The 16,906-nt window shown below is 41.8% G+C and overlaps 2 protein-coding genes across 3 annotated transcripts in view; one reads left to right on the forward strand and one right to left on the reverse strand.

The window, feature by feature from the left end:
• Positions 1-12,610, reverse strand: part of LOC126251468 (unconventional myosin ID) — a 156,002-nt gene extending 143,392 nt beyond the window's left edge. The window contains exon 1 of the mRNA XM_049951907.1: positions 12,450-12,610. Coding sequence (XP_049807864.1) covers positions 12,450-12,538 — 89 coding nt within the window. The 5' untranslated portion in view covers positions 12,539-12,610. The remainder of the gene's footprint in view (positions 1-12,449) is intronic.
• An 884-nt stretch (positions 12,611-13,494) lies between these two features.
• The window catches only part of LOC126251541 (uncharacterized), a 60,675-nt gene continuing 57,263 nt past the window's right edge, over positions 13,495-16,906 (forward strand). For both annotated transcript variants that reach the window (XM_049952048.1, XM_049952049.1), the window contains exon 1: positions 13,495-13,829. In XM_049952048.1, the coding sequence (XP_049808005.1) occupies positions 13,559-13,829 (271 nt within the window). In that variant the 5' untranslated portion in view covers positions 13,495-13,558. The remainder of the gene's footprint in view (positions 13,830-16,906) is intronic.

Raw genomic sequence — 16,906 nt, forward strand, 5'->3', positions numbered from 1 at the left:
ATAGACTGAGCATGCAGAGGTGACCACGACACTTGTCAGTAATTGTACTGTACTCTAAGACACGAACAACAGCACAATCATAATGAACCAAATTTTATTATACATGCGAACCACAGTTGAGAACGTAGATATAAACATAGAAACAATCCTGGTAGTGATATAAGCAGTTGCTCATAATAAGTAGGAACACAATATGAGAGTGAGTGCCTGCTGCACTGTGCTTATAAAGAGGAGGGCTCCAGCAGACAGCACGGCATATGGTGTACCATGGGCACAAGTCATATGGCCCACCACAGGTGGTCTCTGGTGACTGGCCTGCGCAGTTGCCATTGGTGGAATATTCAGTGTGTCATGATATGGTGACCTGGTGCAGTGGCACATATCCAAGGGGTACGTATATGGTTATAGCAGATTTCAGTTTAATAAAAGAGTTCTGAAAAAGCTCTGTTCACCTGTAAAAGAAAAGGCACGCAGGACACCTGCTTGACCAATTCTACTACACTGCCCCCAAGTTTCGAGGTGTTATTAAAAAGGCACTACAGCAAATATTGAATGAATTTAGAAATGTAACAGATTAGCATAACCCATTCATCTACACATGTAAGCTTTCAGCCAAAAGGCCTTCTTCTAAAGCAGAAAATACACACAGATTCACGCAAGCACAACTCATGCACACTTCACCACTGAGGCCAGACTGCAAGCATCTGGGCCTGATGGGAGAAATAATCCACTGGTGGTGGGGGTAAGGAGGAGGCTGGGGTTGGGAGGGAAGAGAAAACAAGGTAGGGGTGTGGGAGGTTGTAGTGCTGTTTGTGGGAGCATGCAGGGATATGATGGGGTCAAGGGACTGCTAGCAAAGGTTGAAACCAGAGGGTTACAGGAATATTAGATATATTGATGGGAGAGTTCCCACCTACAAATTTTGGAAAAGCTGGTATTGGTAGGAAGGATCCAGATTGTACAACCTGTGAAACAGTCATTGAAGTGAAGCACATGTTGGGCATATGTTCAGCAACTGGGTTGTCCAGCTGTCTCTTGGTCATAGTTTGTCAGTGGCCATTCATGCAGACAGACAGCTTCACAATTAATAAAATGTTCCAAGCTATTACGCCAGTCAAATGGATTTCACATTTAAACCCAATGTTTCGTCCCCATCTGCAGAGGACATTTTCAAGGGGGATCATAACTTCTTTCAGTGTGTGATTCACACCCTGGCTCACTACTGATTGCAGCAAAATTCTCTGTACATGTGCTTTCACAATGAGGTGTGATGTCATATGGTTTGAATATCCGAGTGCTATTGGCTGTTATCAACTTCCATTGTCTGCTGTTGCTATCATCCAAAGGTGGAAGACATCATCTTCAGTACTGGGTTCCAAATGCCATTCAATTTCACGTCCTCTCCTTCCTACTGAAATCTATAGGGCGTTTTACATCGGAATCCTATAAATTCCTGCTTTTCCAGCAGTTTGCGTGCATCCTTGACCAATTTCAGATGCTCTTGCATCTTCTAGGTGGGTCTGCAGATTCCTGCAATGATTTTTTTTTTCTTTTGCAGTCCTTAATGAAAGGCAGGAAAACTTTTGATTTCACAGGCGCTTGCACATCACTATGATTTATGCACATTGGTCTTAAATGCTCTTTTTACTTCAGCAGACAAACAACCATTTCTGAACATTGCATTGATGAGATGTTTTAATTCTGCATAAAGCAGCTCTGGTTCATAGCTAATGTTTTTATGATGTCTCATTTTCATGTGCATGGTTATTTGAATCATGGTGTAGGTAATGGTCTATGTGCATGGGCTTTAAGTAAAATGTGTGGCCTAGGCTAACATCTTACTTCTTGATAACTAGCACATCAGGAAAATTTAATCTTACGCCTGCCTCCTCCTCCATGGTAAACTGAATCTTCGCATTAATCCCACTGAGCTTGTGGAAACAAGCTAGTTCCTCTCTGCCACGCCTCTACAAAACAAATGTATCACCTATGTACCAGAGGCTATTTACAATTTGTACAGAAACCAGATGGCAGTTATAAGAGTCGAGGGGCATGAAAGGGAAGCAGTGGTTGGGAAAGGAGTGAGACAGGGTTGTAGCCTCTCCCCGATGTTATTCAATCTGTATATTGAGCAAGCAGTAAAGGAAACAAAAGAAAAATTCGGAGTAGGTATTAAAATCCATGGAGAAGAAATAAAAACTTTGAGGTTCGCCGATGACATTGTAATTCTGTCAGACACAGCAAAGGACTTGGAAGAGCAGTTGAACGGAATGGATGGTGTCTTGAAGGGAGGATATAAGATGAACATCAACAAAAGCAAAACGAGGATAATGGAATTTAGTCGAATTAAGTCGGGTGATGTTGAGGGTATTAGATTAGGAAATGAGACACTTAAAGTAGTAAAGGAGTTTTGCTATTTGGGGAGCAAATCCTGGTGCTGAATGAGATGTGTACCACTCTTCCACCAGGGTTTGATAGCAACAGCAGACAACGGCAGTCAATGACGACCAACTGCAATTCGGTAGTCAGAACATTTGACATCACACCACATCGTAGAAGCACGCATAAAGCAAATTTTGCTGCAGTCAGTAGCGAGCCAGGATGTGAATTGGATGCTCAAAGAAGCTACGATACCCCTTGAAAATGTCCCCTGCAGATGGGGACAAAAAGTTGGCTTTAAACGCGAAATCCATTCGAACATAGCATAATAGCTTGGAATGTTACATGAATTGTGAGAAAGTTTATGCCTTATAATTAGGACAGACAGCTTGTTGGCTTTCATGCCCACACAGAAAGCAGCACAATGGTTGCAGCTTAGTTTGCAGATCACATGACTGCTTTCGCAGGTAGCCCTGCCTTTGATGTGATAGGTTTTGCCTGTGACTGGAGTGGAGTATATGGTGGTGATGGGAGGCTGTATGGGCAGGTACTGCATATAGGTCTATTGCACGGTATGAGTCATGAGGCAAAGGATTGGGAGCAGGTGCGGAGTAGAGACAGACAAGAATAATGCATAGGTTCAGTGAGTAGCAGTATACTACTGCGAGAGGGATGGGAATGATGGTAGGTAGGATATTCCTCATTTCAGGACATTACAAGGTTAGTCAAAACCCTGACAGAGAACCTGATTCAGTTTGCTCAAGTCCTTGGTGGTACCAAGTCGCGAGGGGAGTGCTCCTTTTTGCCCGGATGGCAGAAATGTGGGAAGTGGTAGGTGACTGCACAGACAAGGCACAGGAGATCTGTTCCCACGCAAGATTGGGAGGGCAATTCAGTCTGTGAAGGTCTCAGTGAGACCCTTGGTATATTTAGAGAGGTATGCTCGTCACTACAGAGGCGATGGTCACAGGTGGCTAGGTTGTATGGAAGTGACTTCTTGGTATGGAATGGGTGTCTGCTGTTGAAGTGGAGGTATTGATAGTGGTTGATAGGCCTGACATGTTCTGTTTTAGGGCGCAAAAACAACGAGGGTCATACTCGCCTATGTTAGTACTGCAGAACAAAAAAAAAAAAAAAAAGAAGTTAAAAGTGACCACACGTTAAGCCCAATCGACAAAAGAAAAGATAGCTAAAAACATAATTTGGAAAAAGATCCATAAAATATGCCACAGAGAAATAAAGATTAAACGTACTTCACCATATTGCTACAACAGGTAAAAAATAAAACGTGGTTGACAGTCCACCCATCATTTGCTAAAACAGCCAGTAAACATAAATTGGAACATAAGTGGTTAAAAAAAAAGGACATTCCCTCAGGAAATGGTGAACCATCAAAGGTTGAGAGTAATTAGCGCAAAGTGATGGGGGAGCACCACTCAACGTATGGCAACGGCTGAGAAGACAGTGACAATACGCACCCTAGCTAAAAAGATCTCCTCAGAGCAACAGTGCTGAGAGGAGGGTCATCCAAGCTGCTGGGAGAGGATTAATTTCACAGAGCTTATTCCCATGAAGGGAGGACCAGTGGTGATGCCAAAGTGACATCACCTGCTGACAGACAGCAACAGAGAGATCATCGGAGCGAATGGAAGAATTAGTGGGCGAAGTTAGCTTGGGAGCAGCATCAGCGGCCTCGTTTTCCATCAGACCAATGTGACCAGGAACCCACATAAACATCACAATGGCTCCATCAAGAGTGAGCAAGTGACAGCTTTCCTGGACCTGATGCACCAAGGGATGGACAGTGTACAGCACACAGAGGCTCTAAACAGCACTGAGAGCGATGGAGCATATAACGCAATTGAAAAGCCTGTGTCTCTGAATGTACTGCATGGCCTGATACAATGCGAAGAACTCTGCTGTAAATACTGAGCAGTGTTCCAGAATACGAAACGGAAAAATGTCAGTGCCACTGACAAAGGCACACTCAACACCAAGTCAGTCCGAGAGTCACCAGTGGACGCAAAGGTACTATCATGAAGTTCATGCAAAGTTTGTGAAACTTATGGTGATACAACGAGGCTCGAGTAGTGTCCTTAGGAAGTGAATTAAGGCCAAGATGAACATTGGCTGCCTCACAAAGCCAAGGTGGTGAAGGGTTCATACCCATCAAGAAAGTGGCAGGTAGTGTGAAGTTAAACTGCTGGAGCAAGAGCCGAAAGCAAACTCCAAGAGGTAACAGAGAAGAGGGACACGCCCCGTACTGGCGATCAAAGGGCTCTCGAAGGAGGAGTCATAGGATGGGTGGCCAGGCTTGGCAGACAAACGGCATGTGCAACTGCTGAGGAGGAAGTCATGGTGGTATGACACAGGTAGTTCGGTAGCTTATGCATACAGTCTCTCAACCGGGTGAGTGTAAAAGGCACCAGTGGCCAAATGGATGCCACAAAGGAGGATTGTACTGTGATGGCGTAAGATGGACAGATGTGCAATTGCATAAACGAAACACCCATAGTCTAGCTTCGAACGGACAAGGGTCCGGTACAAATGGAGGAGGGTGGTCGGATCCACTCCCCAGGCAGTACCACTGAGGACACTTAGGACAATGAGGGACCGCATACAGTGGGCAGCCAGGTAAGACACATCGGAGGACCAAGAAAGTTTCCTATTGAGCATGAGTCCCAGGAACTTCGTAGTTTCAATGAAAGAGAGAGCAACAGGCCCCAGATGTAAAGATGGTCAAAGAAACCTATTGCACTGGCAGAAATTCATACAAACATTTTTGTCAGTGGAAAAGTAAAAACTATTGATGATGCTCCATGTGTAAAGATGACCGAGACATTGCTGAAGACGCTGCTCAATGAAACAAGTCCATGAACAACTGCAACAGGTGGCAAAATCATCAACGAAAATGGAGGCAAAAAACAGGCCACAATAGGGTTAACAGAGACAGCAAAGAGTACAACACTCACCATGGAACCCTGAGGCACACCGTTTTCCTTGATAAAGGTGTCCAACAAGGCAGAACCCACACATACCTTCGAAAAACACAGCCACAGTCTGGTATTTCTGCAGAAAACCATTCATGACATGGGTTGACGAGGTGATGAGGTGGTCAACAGAATGGCGCACTCGAAATCCACACCGTGCAGTTGTCAGTAAATTACGAGACTTGAGCCACCATACCAGCCAGGCAAGAGTCATACATTCCATCATCTTGCAAACACAGCTGGTGAGAGAAATGGGATGGTAACTAGAAGGAAAATGTTTGTCCTTACCAGGCTTAGGCACGGGTATGACAGCGTATGGGAAACGTGCCCTCTGCCGAGATACGATTCTACGTATGAAGGAGAAAGTGCTTGCCCACAAGAGAGAGGTTCTGCAACATCTGAATGTGAACATCGTCCAGCACTGGGGCGGAGGATCGGGAGGAAGCGAGAGGATGATCTAGCTCCTTCATAGTACAGGTGGCATTGTAGCATTCACAATTCTGAGAAGAGAAGGGTATCACCTGAGCCTCTTCCACTCATTTCCGATAGAGGAAAGCAGGGTAATAATGGGAGGAGCTTGAAATCTCCACAAAATAGCGGCCCAATGTGTTGGAGATAGCAACAGGGTCCACTATGACATCGTCTGCTACCGTCAGGCTGAAAATTGGGGAACGGCCCTCAGTCCCATAGAGCCATCGGAAGTTGGCCCACACAGTGGTAGAGAGAGTGGAACCGTTAAAAGAACTAGTAAATGGAATCCAGTTAGTTTCTTTGCTACACAGAATGACGATACTATGCATGCAACTGTTTATAATGAATGCAGGACGATGGTTAAAAACGCGAAGAGCATGTCTCCGCACAAAAATGGCATCACAGTATGCCTCAGTCCCCCAAAGGACCAGGACATGGTGCGGTAAAGAGGAAGTGCGGGGAATAGCATGTTTTGCGGTGGTAAGGATAACACTCGTAAGATATTCTACCTGGTCATCACAACTGGGGATATCAGGTTTGTCGAAAGTTGCCAGTCAGTGGTCTTAGAAGGCTGCCATTTGCGTGTGCACATAGGTGAGGTAGGAGTCAGCAAATGGATAGCACATAGAAAATTGTCACTTGAGTACATGCCAGAGAGAATGGATCATTCGAGACGATGGGCGAGCTGGGCAGTGCAGAAGGAGAGGTCCAAATGCAAATAGGGATGTGTGGAGTCTGAAAGGAATGTGCGTGATCCCATGTTAAGTCAGGTGAGGTTAAATTGATTGAGGTCAGCAAAGAGGGCATCTCTCAGACAGGTTCTGGGAGAGCGCATTAAAGTCTCCGAGCAGCAGAAAGGGGCAAGGGAGTTGCCCAATAAGCTTGAGGAAGTCTACCCTGGTGGCACCAAATGACAGAGGGATGTAAATGGTACAAAGGGAAAAGGGGAAAGAAAGGAAGGAAAAGGTGAACCATAACAGCTTGAAGATGGATAGTCAGGGAGATGGGTTGAGTATGAACATCATTCTGGATGAGCAGCATGACCCCCCTGGGACGGAATGCTGTCCTCGGGGGAAGGTCAAAGCAGACCGGGAAGAATTCCAGTAACTCAAAATGGTCGTGAGGATGCAATTTTGTTTCCTGGAGGCAGAGAACAAGCAGACGCTGCAACTCTAAGAGCAGCTAAAATTCCTCTTTGTTGGATCAAAAGCTGTGAACGTTCCATTGGAGGAGAGTCATGGCAAGGAAGCGGGAGGAGGGAGAAAATGAAGTGTTGTTGCCTCAGCAGTTGCTGAGTGCCAGCCTTCAAAGACACACTGCTAAAGGGAACAAAGGCTGGAGAATCCTGCTCCACAAGATCTACAGAGGCGTCTGTATTCTCCTTCTGTCGGTCTGCGGAGTCCAGGGCAGAGAAATGGTTGGCGGTGCGCACCAGCAACGTGGACGTCGACCAGGCAAGGTATCATGTGGCGACACCATTGAAGAGGATCTCCGAGTCGGTGAAGGAGAACACAGTTTGCCTTTGTTTAACTTCTTGGAGACTTTCTGGTTGGCAGAGGGAGACTCAGATGTTGGGTGGCTGGAGGGACGTAGGAATTCTTCGTGGAAGTATTCCTTCTGTCCTTACCAGCCTGCTGGTTGTGTAGCAGGTGAATTCACCCCGTGAGGCGAAAGTATGGTGGATTGTTGCACACCTGGAGGAGGAATAGGGGTTGCTACCATGACACTGGGCGATTTAACAACCGCGGTGCTGAATTTGAGGTAACACGTTTGCATGGCCAGTCCTTCATGGAGTGAGAAGCAGCAAGAATAGTACTGTAAGTACCGGATGGTAGACCACAGGGTTTTCAACTAGCCAACAACTTGTGAGCAACTGGGTAATGCACTTTTTCCTTAATCTGGATCTCCTGGGCAGCCCGCACATCAAGATACACAGGACACTCTTGGGAGGAGGTTGCATGGTCGCCATTGCAGTTGACACAGTGGGGAGAAGGAGGCGGACAATCGCACTAGTGAGCTTCCCTACCACAGGTTACACATTTGGCCGGGTGTCGACACAAAACTCTAGTGTGGTTATAACGATGACACTGGTAGCAGCGCATCAAGTTCGGAATGTACACTCTCACTGTGGTAACGTCACAATCTGTTTTGATCTTTGACGGAAGCATCACTACATGAAAAATGAGAAAAAGAGGGGGTGTAGGCACTAAAGAGGCATCTACCTTTCCATCACCCAATGGACTGCAGTGAAACCCTGATCAGAGAGGTACACTGGATTTCTGCCTTGGTCAGACCATTAAACAGCCTAGTGTAAATGACACCACAGGAAGAATTCAGTGTTCAATGGGCCTTGACATGAGCAGGATAATCATGGAGGACTGAAGCTGCAAGTAGTTGTTGTACTTGAGAATCAGAAGTAGTCTCCAATACCGAAGAGTCACTGTATAAACGAGAGCAGGATTTCACAAGGCTAGGAATTGCATCAACATCTTTCTGAATAATAAACCAATTTACCGTAGCAAAGGAATGACTGTCTTCAGTACGTGAAACTACAAGGAAATGTGGTGCAGCTTGGAGGGTCTTTGAATCGTTAGCCTCATTCCATTTATGTTTCGTACACATTAACTGTAAAGATGATGATTGGCTCATTGTGAGAAAATGTCCCATGACTGGCAGTGTCTCCGATGGCACACTCCTTCCAACTGGGGAACTGGGGGGGGGGGGGGGGGGCGGCTTCAGAAAGATGTACACCTGTCTTAGGTGAATGTTAACACCTCCCGAATACCTGACAGAGGGACCAATCAGCAATTCGGGAAGGTAGTTAGCCCTCCCTGGGCCTGGCCTGTATCAGGGGGTATGCGCGAACCCTACCTGTCAACCCTCTACTTCTCTCCTTTTCCACTCTCCTTCTCCCCCTCAAACATCACGACTACACCTAGCTGCCCTATCCTGTCCCCACTAGACCTCTGCATGCTCCCACAAGCAGCACTACACCCTCTCCCACCTCTACAGTGATATACTCCCCCTGCATGCCCCAGCCTCCTCCTTACCCCCACAACCCACTAAATGCTTCTCCAGTCATGTGTAGTTGCTCGCAGTCTGGCCCCAGTAGACAAGGACAGTGATTAAATGTGTGTGTTCTGCTAGCATGAATGTGTGCTTGGTTTCTACTTTAAAAGATGGCCTTTTGGACAGAAGCTTAAATGTATAGCAGTCTTTTTGTTGTCACTGTCTGTTATGATTCAACATCTCCTCCATATGGAGAGTAACAAGCTTTCCTTTTCATAATATTGTTGTTATTCCATTCTGGATTTTCCATTGTTTGATTTTTTAGTACAATAGTGGATCACAGATGCTCAGAGAACTTCAGCACAAAGAAGGCGATAATGTTCTCACTGATCTCAGTTGCATAATTTTAGAGAAGCAATATTCAGAAAGATTGTGTGAGAATTTTGCAGACATTATAGTACATCTTTATAAGGATCATGAGATAAAGATAAGAGTGATCAGGACATGTACAAATGCATACAGTCAATTTTCCTATGAATATGTGAAACAATAGAAAATCGGCATTATTGTGTTTGCACTATGAAATGCACATGAATTTCCACATGAGAGGGTAACATTTGTAAATTGTGTATCTTGTTTACATTCCACGTTACAAACTGTGTTGCTAAATGTGATGACCATCTGCATCAATGACAACCTTGAACCACCCTAGAGACTGCTCTACTGCTGCCCATTAAGATCTTGGATGAGATTTTGGTTGCCTCTTTTGCTATGCTCATCTTCATCCTCCAACATATGTTTGTGTCCCATTGGTAAACTTTGTCTTTCAGGCAACTCCACAGCCAGAAGGAGTACAGGTTCATATCTGGTGGTTATGGTGACATTGTGGTTTGGAATGATTGGCCATGATTTGGTTTTCTCCATATGTGTTACTGAGTAACTGGGTAACCTCGCAAGCAGTGTGAGGTGAAGCTCCACCATGCATCAAAACAACTGAGTCCAAAGCATGTCTTTCACAAAGAGAAGGCATCACATGTTGGCGAAGCAGATCATAGTAATGTGTGCCATTCATGCTGCATGTCCTTGCTGCTTGGAGTCCAAGTTCCTCCGACATTGCCATACCAGTATCATGACACCAACACTACTAACAATGCAAATCCTGCAGCGCACAGTCCGAACATTATTCATAAAATGTTGAGTACTCATGCAGTAAATAGTTTTACATCTGCATTGGCTCAAGTATCGAAAATTTAATTATAACCACCCTATACTCAAATGAAGACTACTGTCTACTATTCCACTCATTTCAGTAAATTACATCCCTGTAATCAAAGAAAGTATATTGCATGGAATACAAAGAGAAAATTGTAAACTTATATTTGAAAACCTGCACTTTGCCATTAACAGCCATAAAATCTGGAAGAAGCACCTTGAAAATGTGTGTTGGATAGTAGGGCCTGCTACACACTTTTGGAATGGTACCTATGGCTGGTTACACATTTTATCTTTTTCTTTTTCTTTTTCTTCTTCTTCTTCTTCTTCTTCGAGGCCTCCTTTCAGACCTTTTGCAATTGAGTTTTTCCATTCATTCTTGACATTTATCTGCACTTGAGACAAATAGTACAATGCCATTCCACAAAACACAGATGCTTCAGATATGATCTATTACAAAATTTTCCTTCATTTTTGCAATTTAAGGATCTGAAAACATCCTCTAGGATGGCCGAAAATAGTTAAGATAGTTTTATATCCCTGTATGACTCCTTCCTTCAGTTCTAAATTTTCCAATATTCTGATGAACTCTGATGTAAGCTGCAGAACTGGCTTACATTATTCAGTACACTACTCAACGTGTTGTTTCTGGAGGGCCATTTTAAAGATGTTGTTGAAACGGAGTCAAAAGCTTCTAAAAATCGATGAATTTAAGACTTAATAGTAATTCACACTTGTTTCAGCATTCTTTAATCTTGTTCACAGTTTTAAAGTTCATACTGCAATATCTATTTTTAAGGCAGCTTGTTCCATACTTGAATTAAATGTAATATTTTTTTTTCTAGCAGTTGGTGATAACTTCAGTGAATAACTTCCACATTAAGCTAACAGACTGAAACTTCTTTGGTTTTTTTGTCATGGACTACAATGATTACAGAACTGTTCCATTTTTTAGAAGCAGTGATGATCTGATGTTATTCTGCAACAAATTCACAGGTTCCTTCTGTCTTACATTGGAACTCTACCCTCAATAACTTTACCGACTTCATATGGCATCGCTTCCTGAATGCCCTTTATTTTTTTGTGTTCCAATTCATCTCTCGAACTATGGAAACATTTAAAGAAGTCTGGGAATTTGTTCACACTAATATTTGCCATATATACACAGTGAATTGTAACTGGTTGCAAATAAAGAATTTTCTATAAGTTAGTATTTTATTTAAAAAAAAAAAAAAAGAGTGACAACTTATGCGTTCATAGAAATTTGCTTATTAAGTAGCCCCAATGAATTGCTTCGCTGCAAGACCTTTACAGTCTCAACTGAAATTGGTGTGGCATAATTCCTATTAACTGGCAGTAACCATACAACAAATCTAGGATGCTATAGTTGAAATTTCATACTGGCAGTTACACAAAATTTGATAACTACATTGGGCTGTGTACATAATCACTGTGCAAGAGTCAATTATATTCTGTTTGTCAGGTGGCATAGCAAACAATTGACACGATTTCTGAGGTAACATGTATCTTCAAACTAGGCCTACTTGAAATAATACATTTGTAAATATGTTTAACACGCATTATTTTAAACTTTTGTATCCTTTTTCGAATCAAGGTTAACAAGTCAATGAGTGTCTATGGCATACGATCAGTAAAATAACATCTGACGTTGGATTTATATAGTTTTCATAGAAAGAGATACTTTACCCTTCCTTATTTTCTAACAACAACATCAATGGCATAGGTTCTACCTGCTGTCGCCTTGCAAATTACACATATTAAGGTAACAAGGATAGTATGCAGTTCTTTACTCGAAATGACCAGCGTCAAAATATTTCCTCTGGGTTGAAATGCAACAAAAACGTTAGGTTTTCCCCCTAGAAAAATGATCTGACAACGATAATGGTGTAAATCTTATTTAAAAGTTAATTTTTGCACACAGTCGCGTTATTATCGTCGCTAGTTTTTATCAGAGAAAGAAATTTCACGATGAGCGCTTGTCCTCGTAAGTGTATAGCTCACAAGTTTTTTGTCAGTCAGGCTGTAAACGCAAAGAACCGTGGGGTAGAAATTTGTGACGATTGCCTTTTAGGCGGCTCTTCATCCGCTGTGGTGATGTCATTTGAATGAATAATACTCGCCTTACTGTGACTCATACAAAAGAAACCTTGACAGGAAAAAAATCTTTGCCGAAGGATATATTCGTCATTCACATGCTCCTTTGTCTGAGGATATCCTTTGTTTTTTCAATTCGAAATCATATAAACATAGCGCATCATCAATAAATTGTTGAAACTGGTGTAAACCACGCCCTCTCTTCCAAACTAACTGACTGACTAAGTAAGATGCACATATTTCGGTTAATTTATTTGACGTTTAATACCATACCTTCTTTTAAGGTTTTCCATAAAAGTTTCCATGGTGATTTCGTCCAAAAGGACGAAATCACCAATTCCAACCTCATCTTGCGTAGCCATCACTTCCCGCTGATAACCGAACACCAGTTGTACTGACGTCTGTGATGTGCACTGGCTTTACTTTCCTTCAGTTACTCCTACACCCAGGAGCAACGCATCTCGTATGTCACGCACACGCACATCGCAGAGTGGGAGTCAGCAACACAAAATCGATGTTTTGACGAGACGGCTTTATCAATCGTTCGCACGCCCACACAAATAAAAACAGATTATAATGGCAATCATTTCACTGAATAGCCAGGAACCTAAATCCTAATTCTGATTGTGCACTAAGAATCGCAGAAAATTACAACGACCTAAGTACAAACCCAATCTACAAAAATGTCTATATTCTTGTAGAAAAGTCTAATCCGACTAACCCTTTAAATAACAATGAGAGATGTATGTACCACTAGAATCAGCATATAATTTTTTTCTCCTGATTCATTGGTATGAATATTTACCACCCGTAAATAATAAACTAAGCTGTTTTATTCACTGCTGTTCAAATAGTACATATTGGCGGTTATTTCATTGGTATGCTACGAAAAAGGTTGGTGAGAAGACTGTGCATCGCTCGCAGTGCGGCAGTATTCTTCCATATTGTGAATAATAGTAATCAGTAATCACTAATCAGAGTGGAAGGAACCCGCGGCTATACTTGATGTAACCTCGTTGTCTACGTGGTATGTAGATTACAGATGAAATTAAACTCGCACGCAATCACTATGAAAGGAAAATATCACCAATCATTATATTTCAAAAATGGAAAATCTGTTCAAGCATCCGGCTTCTGCAAATTAAATATTTACCTCAATATTTTTATTCTTTTCATGACATATTTGTTACATAAATTCAATATTGATGCACTCTCTAAAATACAGTATTTTCAGTAAATAGTTAATTTGTACAGCAAAATAAATCCACACTAAGTCGATTGTTTCATCGATAACTGCGATCTGTAAATAGAAGGCCCCTCGAGTGCAGCGTACCCCCAGAGGTTTGGCGTTGTTTATGTTTGGGTAGAGTAGGCGGACTAAAATGTTAGCAAAGTGGAAGGAAGTTTTTGTGCGGGATTACACTTGGTTCAACAGGAAGGAAGAGGACGACGATGACGGTGGGGACGATCTTAAAATTTATGGTCCCCGCATCCTACAACCGCAAATGAATGAGAATAATCTAAAAATATTTAAGTCTCATGATTCCTCGCAACTTATGCAGAATACTAAAAGTGATACGGAGTTGAAAGTAGCAAGATTTATGATGTATTTTTCATTCTCAGTGCTTTGCTCGAAGATATATTTCGGTTACAGTAAGTATATTTATTTTTAAAAAAGTTCTCTGACTATATGCTATCATAAAGACTAAGCATTGGGTGTGGACTCAATCGGTGAAGATGTAGACGCAAAAATGCAGCAACGTTAGCATATTACATGTGTTGCGGAGAGTAGAAGGAAATAGACTTAATTAGAGGAGAGCTTGCAACATAACAGTTAATACTTTTCTAAAGAACTAAATTATTGCTTTACAAAGTCAAATATTTGTTTTTATTATTATGGTATTCCATGGACCATAACTGCAAACGCATTATGTTGAACGTGTAAATTAGTTGAAAATACATTTTCTTAGCGAAAATTATTCTCTATATATATTCTCTCAATGTGCACGACAAGATACAACCGTTGTACCAAATGGCAAGATCTATTCCTGTTCCATTTGCATATGAAGTGTACGAAGAAAGACCACTTAAGTGCCTTAGTGCGAACTGTATGTAGACTAATCTTCACTTCATAGTCACTACAGGAGCGACATTAGGAGGCTTAAGTACTTGCTAGATTACAGTGTTCATTTAACACTGGTCTTAAAACTCTAAAATAGGATAGCTGGAGTCCATCTTCAAATATTTGCATTTCAGGTTTTTCAACATTTCTGTAATCCTTTCCCTTTAGCTGATAGTTTGTGCTTCCTTTCTGTGTCTGTATTCAATTTCTTCTGTTAATCTTATTTTGTATGAGCCCAATATGTTTGAATAGTATTTTAGAATCCATGGCACAAGTGATTTGTGAACACTCTTTTGTAAAGTGACTGCATTTTCCCCAGTAGCATACCGATGAACTTTAAGTCTGTCATCTACTTTTCCCGTGAGTAAATCTATGTAATTTTTCCATAATTTCCCCACTCGATCTTACACCCAGTTCCAGTTTAATTTGTAGATATTGTAGTCATGGGACATTACTTTTCTGTTTCAAATATGCTCAGTTTTACACTACTGTACATCTAAAGGAAGTTGCCAAATTTTAGACCACTTAAATCTTGTCAGATCTACTTGGGGTATTTCTGCAGATTTTTTTGGACAGATTGTAGATGAATGTATCATCTGCAAAAAGTCTGAGGTCAATATTAATGTTGTGTGCCAGGTAATTGTATATTTTGATTAAAATTACATTATGATTGACAGATGTCTCTGGTGGGGAGTGGAGTTGTCAGCTCTTGCTCAACATGCCATGAGCTTGTCTAACCATTGGTTGCTTGTGTAGAGAAAAAAAAAAAATAATAATTAAAAAAAAACGTTGATGTGCCTCACCTAACTGTCTCCCTACCTTTAAAGCTTTGGTCATCCAGCAGTGCTCTGCTGCTTGTGCCTGCAGAACAGGCAACACAGAGAGCACATAGAGCCGAACAAACAGTTGCGATTATAGGTTAATGGTTGGCCCCTATCACTGGACTCTTAGAGAGGTCATTTACAAAGTTATTTTAATCAGAGTACAACATACATCATGAACAGCATGGTTCACAATGTGTTTTGCTAGAGTACTCCATATGTTATTTCTATCAATGACTCCATCCAAGATGACATGTTGTGTCCTCTGTACCAAGAAATCCATACTCCATTCACAAATTTAATTGCTTGTGATACACAGTCATACTTTCATTAATGAGTGTTGGCATGGTAGTGATTCAAAAACTTTTCAGAAGTTGTGGCATACTGCATCTACCTGACAACCATGATGCATTTCTTTCTGTATGGTATGACACAAAAGCATACATTGAGATTTGCCTCAAGGATCTCTGCTGAGTGTGTTTGAGTTCACAATATGTTTTAAGATCCTACAACAGATGGATGTAAATGTTCAAATCAATTGGTAGTTTTTCCAAGATAACATGTTGTGTTGTCCCTGTCAAGAAATCCTTACTCCATTCTCACATTTTGTTTCATGCAACGTAAAATCATACTTTCATTAATGAACATTGATGTGGTACTGATTCAAAAACTTTTCAGAAGTCATGAAATACTGTGTCTACCTGACACTGTTGATTCATCACTTTCAGGATGTTATGACAGAATAGCATAAGTTGAGATTTGCCTCACTAATGTTTCCAGAACTTGTACTGGTTATATTGGGATTCAGAATATGTTCTAAGATTTTACAACACATGAAATTAAATAATAGTTTTGGTGGTCACTTCCACCAACCTTCTTGTAGACAGGTGTTACCTGCATTTTCATCCAATCACTGGGCACAGTTCCCTGTTCATGCTCTGTGGCACATCATGTTTAAAATGGGAACTAACTGAGCTGCAAATTGAGGCAAACTGAAACCTCCAATAATGAATGTTGGCTCCATCGCTTGCTTTAATGTGTTGAAATGTGTGACATTATATATGTGTACACAGAATGAGAAGAGGACTTACCTACCTTTCTTTCTTTCTTTTATCGATATTATTTTTAGATTGTAGTTTGTTGTGATGACAGACCAATCTGTAGTGAGTTGGTGAACAAACAAAAATGTTGTAATTTTAGCAATTTCAGGTGTTTCTCAACATCGCTCACATTAATATGTACAAGGGTTGACTGAAAAGTAATGCCTCCACTTTCGTAATTCTTCAACAGTTGGCAGCATTGGCATCCGGCAGGTACTGGCTTGTTCTGTAGCCTCTTCTCTATACCTTCAGTTGGCGAGAAGCCTTAGCATTGAACGTTTGTGTTACAGTGTAAGGTATGGAACCTTGCACAGATGGTCGGTCAATGCGATTTAAGCAACATGCAGTCATTGAATTCTTGACAGCAGAAGGTGTCATCCCAAAGGAGATTCATCAGAGAATGAAAGCAGTTTATGGTGATTGTGTTGATGCGAGTACTGTGCGTTGTTGGGCGGGTATGTTTAAAGATGTTGCGGCCGGAACATCTGACCTATGTGACAAACAAAGAGTTGGACATCCTGTGACAGCAACACCCAGTTTCACAAGCAAAATGTTGATTCAGGACAGTCATTGTATCACTCAGAGAGAAATTTCAAGCACAATCAGCATTTCACAAGAACCTGAGGGTCACATTATTGCTTTGCTTGGCTATCGGAAGATCTGTGCACGATGGGTACCCCGGATGCT

Source organism: Schistocerca nitens, chromosome 4 (assembly GCF_023898315.1).
Source record: "Schistocerca nitens isolate TAMUIC-IGC-003100 chromosome 4, iqSchNite1.1, whole genome shotgun sequence".
In the NCBI taxonomy this organism is placed as follows: Eukaryota; Metazoa; Arthropoda; class Insecta; order Orthoptera; family Acrididae; genus Schistocerca; species Schistocerca nitens.